The sequence below is a fragment of the Bremia lactucae genome, linkage group LG6, assembly GCF_004359215.1.
Source record: "Bremia lactucae strain SF5 linkage group LG6, whole genome shotgun sequence".
NCBI lineage: Eukaryota > Oomycota > Peronosporomycetes > Peronosporales > Peronosporaceae > Bremia > Bremia lactucae.
In genome coordinates, this window is record NC_090615.1 from 1,326,273 (window position 1) to 1,340,449 (window position 14,177).

The 14,177-nt window shown below is 45.9% G+C and overlaps 6 protein-coding genes across 6 annotated transcripts in view; 4 read left to right on the top strand and 2 right to left on the bottom strand.

Annotated features, from left to right (window-relative positions):
• CCR75_003200 (uncharacterized protein) overlaps positions 1–340 on the top strand; it is a gene marked incomplete at both ends in the record, with an annotated part of 1,549 nt that extends 1,209 nt beyond the window's left edge. The window contains one exon of the mRNA XM_067961297.1: positions 225–340. Coding sequence (XP_067818856.1) covers positions 225–340 — 116 coding nt within the window. The remainder of the gene's footprint in view (positions 1–224) is intronic.
• A 747-nt stretch (positions 341–1,087) lies between these two features.
• CCR75_003199 (uncharacterized protein) lies at positions 1,088–3,370 on the top strand (the record flags this gene model as incomplete). The annotated part of the gene is made up of 1 exon (XM_067961296.1): positions 1,088–3,370. One exon carries the CDS (start codon positions 1,088–1,090, stop codon positions 3,368–3,370), a length of 2,283 nt encoding a protein of 760 aa, XP_067818872.1.
• A 139-nt stretch (positions 3,371–3,509) lies between these two features.
• On the bottom strand, positions 3,510–5,514 carry CCR75_003198 (uncharacterized protein; the record flags this gene model as incomplete). The annotated part of the gene is made up of 2 exons (XM_067961295.1): positions 3,510–4,870; positions 4,950–5,514. 2 exons carry the CDS (start codon positions 5,512–5,514, stop codon positions 3,510–3,512), a joined length of 1,926 nt encoding a protein of 641 aa, XP_067818871.1.
• A 383-nt stretch (positions 5,515–5,897) lies between these two features.
• On the top strand, positions 5,898–7,403 carry CCR75_003197 (uncharacterized protein; the record flags this gene model as incomplete). Its single annotated transcript, XM_067961294.1, has 1 exon — positions 5,898–7,403. The coding sequence occupies one exon, from the start codon at positions 5,898–5,900 to the stop codon at positions 7,401–7,403; it is 1,506 nt and encodes a 501-aa protein (XP_067818870.1).
• A 143-nt stretch (positions 7,404–7,546) lies between these two features.
• Positions 7,547–8,434, bottom strand: CCR75_003196 (uncharacterized protein; the record flags this gene model as incomplete). The annotated part of the gene is made up of 1 exon (XM_067961293.1): positions 7,547–8,434. The coding sequence occupies one exon, from the start codon at positions 8,432–8,434 to the stop codon at positions 7,547–7,549; it is 888 nt and encodes a 295-aa protein (XP_067818869.1).
• Positions 8,435–9,308: 874 nt separating this feature from the next.
• On the top strand, positions 9,309–9,869 carry CCR75_003195 (uncharacterized protein; the record flags this gene model as incomplete). Its single annotated transcript, XM_067961292.1, has 1 exon — positions 9,309–9,869. One exon carries the CDS (start codon positions 9,309–9,311, stop codon positions 9,867–9,869), a length of 561 nt encoding a protein of 186 aa, XP_067818868.1.
• Positions 9,870–14,177: the final 4,308 nt, after the last annotated feature.

Below are 14,177 nucleotides of genomic sequence, written 5' to 3' on the forward strand. Positions count from 1 at the left end.
ACCGAATCGCTTGAAACGAATTCTTCGGTACGATCAAAATAGACAGGGGTCTGGACAATCATGTTGATGTTTTTCGCAAGAAGGTTAGGAAGTTCGGGATGTTTACGAAAAAGGTGACAACATGAACAATTAATTACGGAGCAAACTCGTTGACAAATTCTATAGCCTCAATTGGCTCGGCAATGTTTGAAAGAGATTGTTGTAATTGTTTTTCGATTTTTTAGAACACCGAATTCGTATTAGTGTCAGTATTTTCTGCCAGATAAAATCGACCAAAAGTTCAGAAAAAGGTCATAGGATTCCGAAAGGGTTTGGGATACCACCTTTCAATCAATTATAGTTATTAACATCCTCTCATGTTTCATGAAAACACCTTTGTGTCATGTATAAACAAATCTACCTGGAGCCGTTTTTCTATACTATGAAAAGATCAGGCTCGGACACGGAATTTGTTTTACCAAAGAAGTACTGCTAGGACAGCGCAATCCCGAAAGAATAAGGTGTTCTATTGCAAAGACGACGTATACTGCCTCTATGACCTTTTTCTTGAACTCTTGCCTGATTTTATCAAGGCATGTTGTGTAGAAAACCGTGATACTGATTCATATTCGGTGATTTAATAAATCGGGAAACAATCTCTTTCAAACATTGCCGAGCCAATTGAGGCTATAGAATTTGTCAACGAGTTTGCTCGGTAATTAATTGTTCATGTTGTCCCCTTTTCCGTAAGCATCCCAAACTTCCTAATCTCCACCTACGAGTGTGCATTTAACATTTAAAGAAACCAATTCTCGCTTAGCGGTCAAACCAATGCTATGATTGCGATTCACCAGAATCGAAGTTTGCTGCGCCGGGCAGCAGTTCTGTAGTATCGAATTTGGGTTGCAAGGACAAAAAGTGCGAAATACAAGCTGTTTCAGAAAGCTCGAACGATTTGAACATGTTTCTATTAACATGGATTTCTAGCTTAATGTGCCACTACCTGGTTTCACCCAGACAACCATTCGAATGCCATAGAATCGATGTACGTATCATTTAAACAATTGCCTCCATCCAAGCCCGTCCAAACAAAAGTGTGGGTTTAGCCATGAGCTCCTGGAATATTTCGAAACGAATTGATAAAAAGAACGCGTCAAGTTTTAATAACGACGATAAAAAGGCGTCTCAAATACATCAAAGCAACAAGCCGCAGCAGACGAATGGTGTCTTGCCATCACTGCGGCTGAAACAAGCAGTGGCAACCTGGGCAATTATCGGCATTGGAGCACAGCTTTTTAGTGCAGAAGCGTCATTGCTGCGGTCTGATGGTGGCACGTTCCAGACCCATGGACGTCTAGAGGCCACTACGCAGTCTTCCGACTGGATTGACGAGCTTCCTACGAGTGTATCAACTCACATTAATCGAGACGTTGATCCTTGTCACGACTTATACGAGTTTAGCTGCGGAGCGTGGCTCCAACAAGTGGAGATCCCAGAGGTCGAAGCAAATGTAGTGCTTGCATTTTCCTCGGTGCAAGATGCCAACGAAGTGGTTCTAAAGGACGTGATGGAGCACGGATATCCGCTCATTGGAGAATTGTACGACTCCTGTATGAACTTTACCAACACGAGTGACTTGACGGCAAATGAAGCGTCCTTGACGATCCTCGGACCTCGGCTACTGGAAATCGCTGCAACTCGTACCAAAGAAGAACTCTTTCATCTCGCCGGGAACCTTTCACGAGTCGGGCCCTTTTTATTCACTGCTTTTAGCGTGGGTGCCGATGACAAAGACGCCACACGATACGCACTGCATGCCTCTCAGCACGGCCTCACGTTGCCATCTCCGCAATCCTATCTCGACAGCCAGCAGTTTGACATGATAAAAAACGATTTTCATGCGTACGTCGAGACGCTGTTCCAATTGGCTGGCTATGATGCTGCAGCGTCTCGAGCAGCTTCAGTCATCCGCTTTGAGGAGCTGTTGGCGCCGCTCTATGTACCCGAGGAAATGCTTCAGGACCCCATTGCCACGTACAATCTTAAGAGTGTGGCCGAGACAATTGAAACATACCCGCTCTTGTTTAAAGCGTACTTAAACGGAAGTGGCTCACTTTCCGACCTTCTTGCGAAAAACATTAACATGATTGTCCAGACCCCTGTCTATTTTGATCGTGCCGAAGAATTCGTTTCAAGCGATTCGGTGACGCTAGACACCCTTCAATCGGTGGTAGCGTATCGATACATTGCTCGTTACGCACCCGAGTTAAGTGCGCCTTTTGTCGAGGCAGATTTTGCCTTTCGACGAAAAACTTTAAGTGGCCAAAAGACGCAAAGACCTCGCTGGAAAGGGTGTGTGAACCGAGTGACCAACGCTTTTCCAGGCCTCGTGGGCAAGTACTATGCTCTCATGCGGTCAGACGATGCCAAGATACGACTAGCCCAGGAGATGGTAACTCAAATCCAAGACTCGTTTCGGGAAGATTTGAAACGATTAAATTGGCTCGACGAACCCACTCGCGAGGCTGCTCTTGACAAATTGGGAAGCGTTACCAAGCATATCGGTCACTCGACGCTTGAGGAAACGTTTCCGTTTCAACTTCGAAGTGACGCGTCTTTTGTCGAAAACTTGCAAGTTGTTTCGAACTACGAGCTGGATCGAGACATTGCACGAATTGGGAATTCGATTAACCGTGACGAATGGGTGACAACAGGCGCGGTTGTGAATGCCTTTTACGTCCCAAGAGCCAATCGGATTGTCCTTCCGGATGGAATCCTGCAGTCTCCATTCTTTGCTCAAGACCGCCATTTCGTGAGGAATTTCGGATCGATTGGAAGTATTATTGGACACGAGCTCACGCATGGGTTTGATAGTAGTGGACGGCATTATGCTGGCGATGGCAACCTCCGAGATTGGTGGAGTAATGTCACATCGAACGAGTTTCTTAAGCGCAGCGAGGGCCTGGTGACCCAATACAATAGTTATGAAGTGCTTAGTCAAACCGGTTCGGGTAAACGTTTGGGTTACACCAATGGAAAGATCACACTTCGCGAGAATATTGCCGACAATGGCGGAGTCAAGATCGCATTTGCAGCTTACCAAAAGTATACGACCGACCAAGAAACACAAGACGACAGCTCGTCAATGAGCCAAGCCGAGCACAACTTGTCTGTCAACGTAGCAGACAAACTTTTCTTCATCTCGTTTGCAAAGTCCTTTTGCTCGAAAAGAAGTGACGCAAGCATTATCAATGGGTTGGCTTCCAATGCCCATACGATTGAACAGTGGCGCGTCAACGGAGTGGCAAGCAACTCGCATGAATTTGCCAATGTATTTTCGTGTCCTGCTGATTCGGCTTTGAATCCCAAAATCAAGCATCAGCTCTGGTAAGTTCCGTTATTCTAATCTCTGTATGCACGACTCTATATATCAAAAGGCCATTGCATCCTTTTTGTATATTATAAAAAAAAACATTTAAAGTTCTTTCATTGAAAAACAATAGCTATTAACAAATAAAATATTTTCTTGCTTATAACCATTTTTTATAAAATTTAAAAAACGCAATCGTAGCAAATGCAATCATGAGGACGACGACCCACCAGACAAAGTAGCCACTCTGGGATCGAAGTTCCGGCATATTTGTAAAATTCATTCCATAGAGCCCCGTCAAGAACTGGGCTGGCAAAAAGATTGCCGCAACTAATGCGAGAATGTAACTCACTTCATTCTGCTGTGCAGCTCGCATATTGTGAAAATCTTCAATGAGACTTCGACAGCGATCCAAATGGCGATCACAATCCTCTTCAATTGTCGTGATGTGGTCCAATACATCCCGAAAATACCGCAGTGTCTCGCTTTCAAAAGCTTCCGATTCCGAGAGCTGGATAATGACTTCACTCAGGGGCTTACAAAGCACCTGAAGTCCTTTAATTTGCTTGGACGAACTGCCTACTACATTAATGTCAAACGATCGAGGTTCGAGTTTCAAAAGCCGCTCAAGCATCATCAATTTCGCGCCAAACGTGTGTGTAATTGGTGCAAGTTCGTCGACACAAACGTCGACAATGGTATACACTAGAAATGCTGTACCGTGCTGGCGCACTTTGGAATAGGACCGATCCAGACGCTGTTTAAGAATCGACCATAATGGTTGTGAGGAGTTTTCCTGAACGCTAATTAGAACGTCTTCCATAATGTATAAGCTCAATTGTTGTGGTTTTGTCATGACGGAACCAATATGAAGCTGGTTTAACCGCTCGAGTATTTCTTGTTTGGTCATGGTATCAAATGGAGACACGTCGTGATCGTGGACATATAGGGAGGCACGATACATGCTCTGGTATTTCTTTACTAACGCAAAATCTCGAGCGTGAATGGTTTGTAAAATTAACGACGTATGTTCATCATACTCTTCATATTTAGGACGTTCCACATCAGCATCGAGTGTGTCTTCGATAGCTAATGGATGAAGACGATACCGGACAGAGAGACGACGCATTAAAAGAGGATCAATGCCTTCAACATTGATCCAGCGCATGGTTGCCCAGCCTGGTTTCGTCGAATAAATAAAACGTTGGACTTGTTCAATGGGATACACGCTTCGAATATGGTCAGGGGAGTACTCAATTGATCCAAGTCGTGCGTTTTTGTTCGTTTTGTTACCGTTCTTTTGGGTATACTCGGGCAGCATCTTTCGCAAGAAATTATCATTAAAAAGTTGAGCAAGTTTGATCTCTTGAATTGCAAAGAGAAATTCGTGATACGTGATACCCCCGCTTTGATCATCATCAATGTTTTGAATAAAAGTCTGAAATTGTTTGTCATTCCCACAGGCGATTCCCATGGCTTCTAATCCACACCGAAACCCGTCGTAAGATACCATTCCATTTTCTTACAATTGATCAAAAAATATATTTAGTAGTATTCCAACCTCAAACTTTGGTTTATCAAACATCATCCTATCACGTACCTCCAGGATGAAATAGAGAAAAAAGTTTCATCATCTTGGCCGATGTAAGGTCATAGTGTGGGTCCATAAGCGTCATGTCCTCGATTTCATCCACTGGCCCGAGACTTTCGGACCAATCCTCGGAATTTGACTCTTTGGAAATTGGGTCAATGGACCCAATCGTGAGAATTTGTAGGACATTCTTATCATACAACGTTGTTGGCATTGGCGCCGTGGCTTTTCCATAAGTATTGTTTGTTGACCGGTGTGGGTTTTTAAATTCGGGCACTGGAAAGTCGCAACTAATTTGATTTTGACTATCCTCGCTTATTTTATTCAAGTGGCTGGAGTTTGCCATGCAATCAGAGCTTACGTTATGACGGCGAATACCGTTGTCGGATGCCCAGTCCACTAGCTGGAAGCTGGTAGAAGCAGACTGACGAGCTGATTGACGAAGAAAAGCAGCATCAGATGGTGGTGGGTTGTGGGCGCTGGTTTCTGAAGAGGAAGAAGGGCTATCGTCAACTTTGCTTTCAGTACTAAGAGAGTCGTTTAGAAGAAGCAAGTCATCATAAGAGTCGGTCATTCTGTGAAGCTCACATACACATTTTTAGAAATTTTACAGCAAGTAAAGTCCAATTCTTCTTGGATTTCTACCTGAGAAACTTTCAAAATCTCACTAATGTCTATCCCTGGGTTAAAATTGTGGAAAATTTTGTAATAAGGTTTGTACGACTCTAATTCGAATACTTTGATAAAATTACACATGACGTCAAAATTTAGCCCACGTTTGTTGGGCTTTTTAATGTTTGCGTAGATTATTAGGCTGTCATTCTGGAATGATGCGCAATCATCGGTGCTCTTTAACAAGGCCTTCTTAAGAAGGCTAAAAGTCGTTCTTTAAATTACGCCTGTTTACGAATTAAAACAAGGTACGTTTCTAAAGGTTCATTTACAATTTTGTACCCCATGGAGCTCGACTTGAACTCGCGCAATGCGAAGTGGAACCGCGAGCAGCTTAAGCGGCGCGACCAAGCCAAGCGTAAGCTGGCAACAGAGCAGCGTAAACGTTTAGCAGCGACAAAGGCGCGTGAAGCACTCGAGCTGCTACAGAAGCAGAAGCGCATCGAGCGCATCGTCGAGCTCGAGCGACAAGAACAACAAGAGCTCGAAGCTCAGCGGCTCACTGGGGGCATCCAATACCTTGAGCAGCTTGAGCCCTTTCCTACCACAACAGACGGTGATAAGATCACGCTTCCTGTGTCGGCGTTAGAGATGCTAAACCCCCAGAATGCGTTTGAACTCGGCGTGCTTACGTTTGAGCTGTCTTTACCCAAAGACGACGCGACAGGAGTCGAAACGAAGTCTCCACAGCGTTTCACACACGCTGGTGTGCTTGAATTCACAGCAAGAGAAGGCACAGTGGGACTACCACCTAAAGTCACAGCGTCTTTATTCCAATCGCGTCCCAATCTTCTCCATTGCCTTGTCCAGGTGCGCTATGTACGCCTTGAGAAGGGCAAATTTGCACGTTTACAGCCCCAAGGTGAAGGATTTAAAGACCGTCAACTGGATTTAAAACCATTATTAGAACAGTCATTACAAACCCACACGACGTTGACTGAAGGCGACGTGGTGTTTGTACGACATGGACGAGAGACTTTTAACGTGATTGTAACAAAGCTTAAGCCTGAAAAAGCCGTGACGATTCTTAATACCGACTTGGAAGTAGATTTGATTCCTTGTGAAGCCGTGGCAGCTCTTCAAGAAGACGAAAAGCGAATTGAAGAAGAAGCAGCTCGAGCCGTTGCGCTTGTTCAGGAAAAGGAGCAGTGGAAAGCTCATAAACTGGCCAATCTCGCGCCCGAGCCATTAGAAAACAAGCAATTGCAAGTCCAAATGATTTTAAAATGGCCTCTTGGGAAGGCCATGCGTCGGTATTGCCATGCTGCGCGACTTGAGCACGTTTTTGAGTTTGCGGAAGCACTTTGTGGCGAACAAGCACGGGATCTTCAATTGGTTACGACGTACCCCCGTCGCGTTTTTCGAGTCGATAGTGCGTTGAAAACTTTGCAAGAGCTTGCTTTAATACAGCGTCAAGAAGTGCTTTTTATTGAAAAAGGACGTATTGAAGATACCAATGGGATGGACGAGCATCAAGAAAACGACGAGATAGTCACTTGGGATCAAGTAGAAGGCGAGTGGAAAGAGGCACGCGAGGTTATGGAAAAGATGCTTGATCAAAGGATTGACGGACGAATGGAAGCAGGAATTCACGCCATGGAACCGATTTTACCGGTCGTCGAATCGGCAAATCATGAACAGAAGTGGGAAGTGCAATTGAAAGAACTCGATGACATGGGCTTTCGGAATCGCGTGCTGAATATTCAAGCACTAGAGCGCTACCAAGGAAGGTTACTCCGTGTTGTAAATTATCTTTCGGAGAAGGGTACACCTGTGGAAACTAATGATTAATAAATATGGCACACTCAATTTAATCTTTAAAATAATACCCGCTCGACGAGGCGCCTTTAGCATTGCAGCATTCTATTTATAGATACTTTCTTATTCTTTTCAAGGATAAAATATGTCGCGAAATTTAGTATTTTTCTAATATGTTAATGCAAAAATCCCACTCGCTCGACACGATGGCCTGCCTGGAGATCGTGAGCCCTCTGCTCTCCCAGCGCCTTCTGTAGCATCTGAAAGAGCTCTTTTGAACGTGCGCATGCTTCATCAATCATCTGCTGCATTTCTTCCAGTTCAATAGCTCCCGCGCCACTTTTCTGGACGCCACAGACGCTGCCGTTGGGATCGACAGCCACACTCATTCGCGCACTCGTGCATAATTCCTCTTCTTCCATCGGATCCGTGATAAAATAGTCCCCAATCTTACTAAGTGTCACGCAAATGGGCCAATGCTCGGCCATCATGAGCTTGCCAGCCGCAGGATCCGTTTCCACTTCAATCGTCTTGTCTTCGCCTTCGACACCCACGAGCCTTACAGATGGGAACACGGTATCGTTTAGGGCCGCATAGATGGCAATGGAAATGACATCGGGCAAGTTTCCACTAGATTCAAAGATCATGACATCAATATGAATAGCCCATACGCTTTCGCCCGGAATAAGGCAGTACTTTTCAAGCTCGACAGTCGGACAAGAGCATATCAAGCGCGTCATAAGCTGCGATAGCTCTACGTTTAACTCTTCAACCGCTCGTCCATGAAGTTTAGTAGAAATGGAGGGACAGCAAGATACGTTTACTTGGACAATGCCTGCGTTTGGCGCTTCGGGTTGCGGAGACGTCACCTCGAGTTTTACCGAAGCCAGCACGTCCGTTCCAGATGCTTCGAGCGAAGCCCGCGCGGACCCGTTGGACTGAAAAAGAAGCGAAGTCTCAAGTGCCACGCTGCGATACGAGAGGCGTCGACGGCCATCCGCACGCACATCGGCCGCGATGCCTTCGACGATATATTTTTTCTCAGACGCGCTCACCTTAAGCATTTAGTTTGATTGAATGGATGGCAGTGTTATAAAGCGTCATTTACACTTATTTAGGTGATTTTAAGCTCACGTGCTGCAGTTAAAAAATCAGCTTATTACTTTACATATCGACAATGTGCTGCTCAACAGAAGCTGATGTAAGTCACATAAAAAATGATTTATATGGTTCGCATCCCTCAATGTAACGGCCCTTAGGATATGAGATCCTGAAAACTTATTGTAACTGACATGAGATTTTTTGGCCTCTTGCATGAAATCAGATGGAAGATAATGATGTCGCGGTTTACCGGAAAGGACTAAGATCCTAATGGTGAGTTGTACGATGGATCGGACAAGCCTACAAGCTTCCCACGATCTGATTTTAAAAGGACGTTAGTCGTACAATAGTTATTACGGGCAATTGGAAAGCTAATGAAATTTGCACATCACACGAGAGAAAAAAACGCAGACGGTGGAGATCATCCCGACGACAAAAGCCACAAAGTGGAAGAGAGTGAAGCGGTTTGCTAGCGTTTCTTATTGAAATTTAGCACCGCGGGATACCGTCTATGCGTTATTAAGTGACTTTTGCCTGTTTGGCAGAAGCTTGTACGTGAAATCGAAATAGTTTTTAAGCTATTACTTCGAATTCTTTATTAAAGCGGGTTTCAAAGCAATAATAACCGCCCTTTTTTTTAAAACTTCCACCCTCACAAATAAAACAAAGTCCCTAATACAACTTCCCGACGCGTCTCTTGACTCTCAGCATAATTTCGCAGCAGCTTAGTGGGTATCACATGCACTATTCGCTATAATTACACTCGGTAGTTTCTCTCCTCTTGCATTCATTATACCATTTTCTGCATTCGGCTCACGTCTTGTTTCCAACTCTACAATGACCAAATACACCCTCGCTACTTCGACGTTATTAATCGCCTTTGCTGTAATTGTCTCTGCCCATGATGGGGAAGACCACTCGCAAGCAACCGATGATGATGTATCGACCGAGTGTGAGTCAAACGTGAGCACGTCTTTCATCGACACGATCGATAATAGCTCGTACTTTAACACGTGTGCCGAGGGAACGACCTTTAATGTCACGTCCGTGTTTGACGCGCTGAATTTCACGGAGCCAAAATTTTTAACGTTTTGCAATTCGTCCACGTGCCTCGAACCGATTCATAGACTCATGGGATCGGTCGACTGCCTCATCACGTATATGGGAGAACCACGCGATCTTTCGGACGAGATCTCGAAGCTACATGACGAATGTCACGAAGTCCTAGACGCAGCAAACTTGACGATGAATATGGACGGAGAATCGACCGCAGGGGGCGCAACGAACAACACTGGATCGATTACTCCTGAAGATGAGACTGCATCAAACTCGCCAACGCTGATTATTACGCTCGGGTCCGTGATTTCGGCTACCGTCATCGCCGCCTTCCTTGTGTAGGCTGCATTAATATGTCCGCGACAATTAAACATGATTTTATTTCTTTATTCGTGATTTTATAAATTGAAAAATGTCTCGGTCCTCTACCGCAATTGAAAGGTTGTCGTTATTACTATTATAGACAGGGACTATTCAATCTTGACTAGAACCTGATACTATACTATTCTTTTGTGCATTTTTTTATGTCGTGAGCTTATGTATTTGAAAGCCTCGGATTACAAGATGCGATGTGCTCGGCCTAATATCATGAATACAATCCGGGCAAAGCATCCATATATTAAAGTAGCAATGACGAATGCAGAAATGAAGACCTCACATTGCCCTGCAGAAATCTGCGATCAAGCGTGACTTGTAACGGAGCACTCCCGACTTGTGCTGCTTCAGTACAAGTCCACTTCGCACCGCTTCAGTGCGTGTGGTGCCTTTCGTAACTACACGTACACTAGTACATGCAGAGGAAGACTCTCTTTAAAACACTTGCTCTAAAGAGCGTTAAAAGTAAACTGTACTTAATAAAATTAAGCTCTTCTGTTTCTATCTATTTAATACCAACTTTGTAGGCGGGCACGTCGTAATGCGGCCACGCTCTACTTAGACACACACCCTATCACAGCGAGGAAGCGGTTTCACCAGTTCTCTTGCGTGCAGTGAGGTAGTTGCGGTGGGCGCATTAGCGACCTCACCCAACACACTAAGTACTCTGGTTAAGTGTCGTCATGGGAGCGGTCATCCGGCTCTTCGTGCGCACTTACCAAGTAGGAAGTAGTTTTCAGACTGATTTAGATTTAATAGAATTAAATACAGATACCTATTTTTACCAATTAAAATGTTATCTCTATAGATAACATTTAATATGTATTGCGAGCGTATCTTTCTAGAGACCTCGCGTAACGCATGACGCTAGCCGTCATCCCGGATGACGCTGGGCGTCATTCCTCCTAATGTTAATGCATCCATGTGCATCACATACACAAGGGTTGGTCAAAAATGTGCACCACACACCCGAGTGCTGGGTCTAATTACTATTATTTAGTAATTGACCATCCCCTTAAGTACACAAAGTGTACTTAACGGGGACTGTGTAACATTAGGGCAACTTTACCCCGTTACACCACCCCCCCCCTTTAAGAAAGAATTTACATTTGTAAATTTGTCAAAGAGGAGCGAGGAACTGCGAGCAGCTTTTCGCGCCGCTAGTTCACTCAATCACTCTAGAGACCTGTGTTTCCATACACGACGCTAAAGATGCCACCTTAAAGGGGCCACGTTGGTGGGTCGTCTGCGAAGACGCCCATTCAACCTCACACTAAGCGCACGCGTTGCGTTAATTCGCCGGCCGCGTCTAATGCCTTAGTCGAAATGCCGACAGCTACTGCTGCTGTCGCGTTAATGGGGCTAACGGATTCATCCCACTTTAACAGTGAGGATGTTGATCCGTCGCATATTGTCGACTACCATGACTCGACACCGTTGCCCCGTCACCTCATAGTAGTGATGCGGACAACGAGCTCACGAGGAATGCTGATGGCGCATTATTGCCGCTCAGTGAAAATCGCTTGGGCATATTTTACCGATCCCGGTCGTGTTACATTCAAATGAAACGCCCGACCAATACGAGGCGAAATTCTTGCGCCGCATTCATGCGCATTACGATGCGTCGGAGCGAATGTTTTCGCCCGCTTGCGGTAAAAGAAATCATATGCGGTACTTTACCCCCTGTTTCTTCTCACAACGCTACTTCTGCTAGTCCATTTGAGACTAGCGAAGAGGCCTCAGCTGGTGCTCCTTTTCATAGGCAGCCACTAAGCCGGGCACATCAATACGTAGGGTATTGATCGGTTCCCAAGAGTCAAACCTTTTCGGGTAACCTATCCATTGGACGAGGATATGATACCCTTGCCTCACGGAGCGGTAGGCTAGCAGCCTTCCAACAAGAAAGCGTTGATTCCCACCCGCATCCATTAGTGCAGGCGGCGCCCGATAGAAATGGCGATCTCGCCCAAATTATCGCGGCTGCCTTACCTTCGTCCGTTCAGTCACAGGCGTTTAGCGCTGCTGAACGACGTATTGCGGATCTCGAGAGTCAAGTCTCGCGATTGACCTCGGATCTCGTTGATGTCCGAGCGAAGGCTCGTCAGGGTTGTGAAAGCCTGAAGACTCGCTTGGACCTCTTTGAGAGGACAATGTTGAGGGATCCGCGTTACTCGCGTGACGTTCCTCGCTCTCCAAGTCCTGTTCGTAGTGGGAGGCATCGGTCGGATCGCTTTTTGCCTTCACCGTCCCCCTCACCCGAACGACGCTCGACTCACAGTCGGCGTCACCATCGGTCTCCTTAGACGGATGGGGATATGTGACCTCATTTGGGTCTACGTACCGTTTCAGACGACCCACGTAAAATACGGGGTGCGTCTTCATATACGGGAGAAGGGTGAGCCTATAATTTAGATCTCCAACCTCTTCTACCACCGTTAAGGGCCCACTGAAACGCGGCAACAACTTCGTAGTACCTCCAGGTAGTACAGAAATTGCATTTCTAGGTAGGGTAGCAGTACTTAATAGTACTTTTTCACCCACTCTAAAGCGTTCATTATTTTTGCGACCATTCTGGTCCGCATATTTTTTTTGCTTGTCCTGTGCACTTGCCATTGCGTCACAGACTTTACGTGTGATGGCTCATCGCTCATCCACAAAGCGTTGAGCCTCGCTCACGCTTTTAGCAAACTCACATATGATACCGCGGAGAGGTCAGTCATAAAGCGTAGTTATATTGACCACTGCTAAACTGGCAGGGTCACTAGCGCAAGTTTTAGTCGTTGAGATGATACCCTCATGGGTCATCGTCATATTGACGAAACTATGTCCCTCTTTCGCACCGAGCATAGTGAGGGGCCTTCCCCCAGTAAGAATCGGGCTGCGCACAAACAGGCCGGCGTCCGAGGATAGCGCAGTCCGTTATTATAAAACGGTGTCTCTTCCGTACTGGCGTGAACACTGTTATTTATACTGAACTCTACAAAGGGCAATTGCTTGCTCCACTCTTTGGAACTCTTCAAAGGGCAATCGGTTGCTCCACTCTTTGGGAGTTGTGCTATAGTGCGCAAGACACTGCGCGATAAAGCGTTAGCCAAGACATTCGACTTACCCGGCTAATATTCAACTTTGAAATTAAATTCAGAGAAAAATGTGAGCCATCTTGCTATTCTAGGCGAGAGGTGCGGTGAGTTTATTGCGAACGCAGTGATGCATGATCCGTATAAACCACAAATGGTTCGGTGCCCAGTAGGTGCACACGAATTTGACAAGAGCATACTTTATTGAAAGTAGCTCTTCGTCATGAACGGGGTAATTTAGTCTCGCGGCTTTTAAAAGCCGGGACTGATAAGAGATGACGCGGTCAACACCGTCGTCATCCTTCTGCATGAGCGCGCTGCCGATTGCAAAATTACTTGCAGCGCAGACGTCGCGAAAAGGCTTATCCGCGTCTGGCAATGCCAAGACCGGTGTCTCCACAAGAGACTGCTTCACTGATGCGAACGCATCTTCTTGTTCTATTAACCAAACCCATGCTGTGTCCTTTTAAAGGAGATCAGATAATGGTTTAGTTTGCTCAGCATAATTCTTGCTGTACTTATGCAAGTAATTAGTAAGCCCAATGAATTAGCGCAAATCCTTTACAAGCCGTGGGATTGGCCATTTCTTTACTGATTTTATCTTGTCTGGGTCTGCTCGTACACCGTGCGTACCTACGATGCAACCCAGCACGGGTATCTCAGGGAACCCTATGACGAACTTTTGCAAGTTGACGTTCAATTGGGCGTCCTTTAAAGTCTGCAACACAGCGTGTAAATGACGCTTGTGCGACCCTATTGCTCTCAGCCCGTCCTCGGCTCTACTATGCACGAATACATCGTCAAAGTAATAAGGCGCGTAGGCACGGTGCTGACGCATCACGTGAGCCACCACTCGGATGAAAGTCGCTGGTGCGCTTTTCAAACCTTGGTGCATCACCACAAGCCACTCCCAAAGCATACCGCTTGCGGTGCTTACTGCCGTTTTGGCTACATCGGACTCTCTCATGAGTACCTGATAGTAGCCATCATTCAAATCCAACGCGGAAAAGATAGTTGACTTTCCCATGGAGTTCAACAAAACATCTTTCCGCGGGATTGGCGTTTGCGCCGGTATGGTCGCCGTGTTCAGCTTATTGTAAGCATGAACCACGCGCCATCCACCTGTGGCTTTACGCACACAAAAGGTCGGGCTGCAGTGAGGCGATTTGCTCTCACGCACATGTCCCGCCTTGGCTCG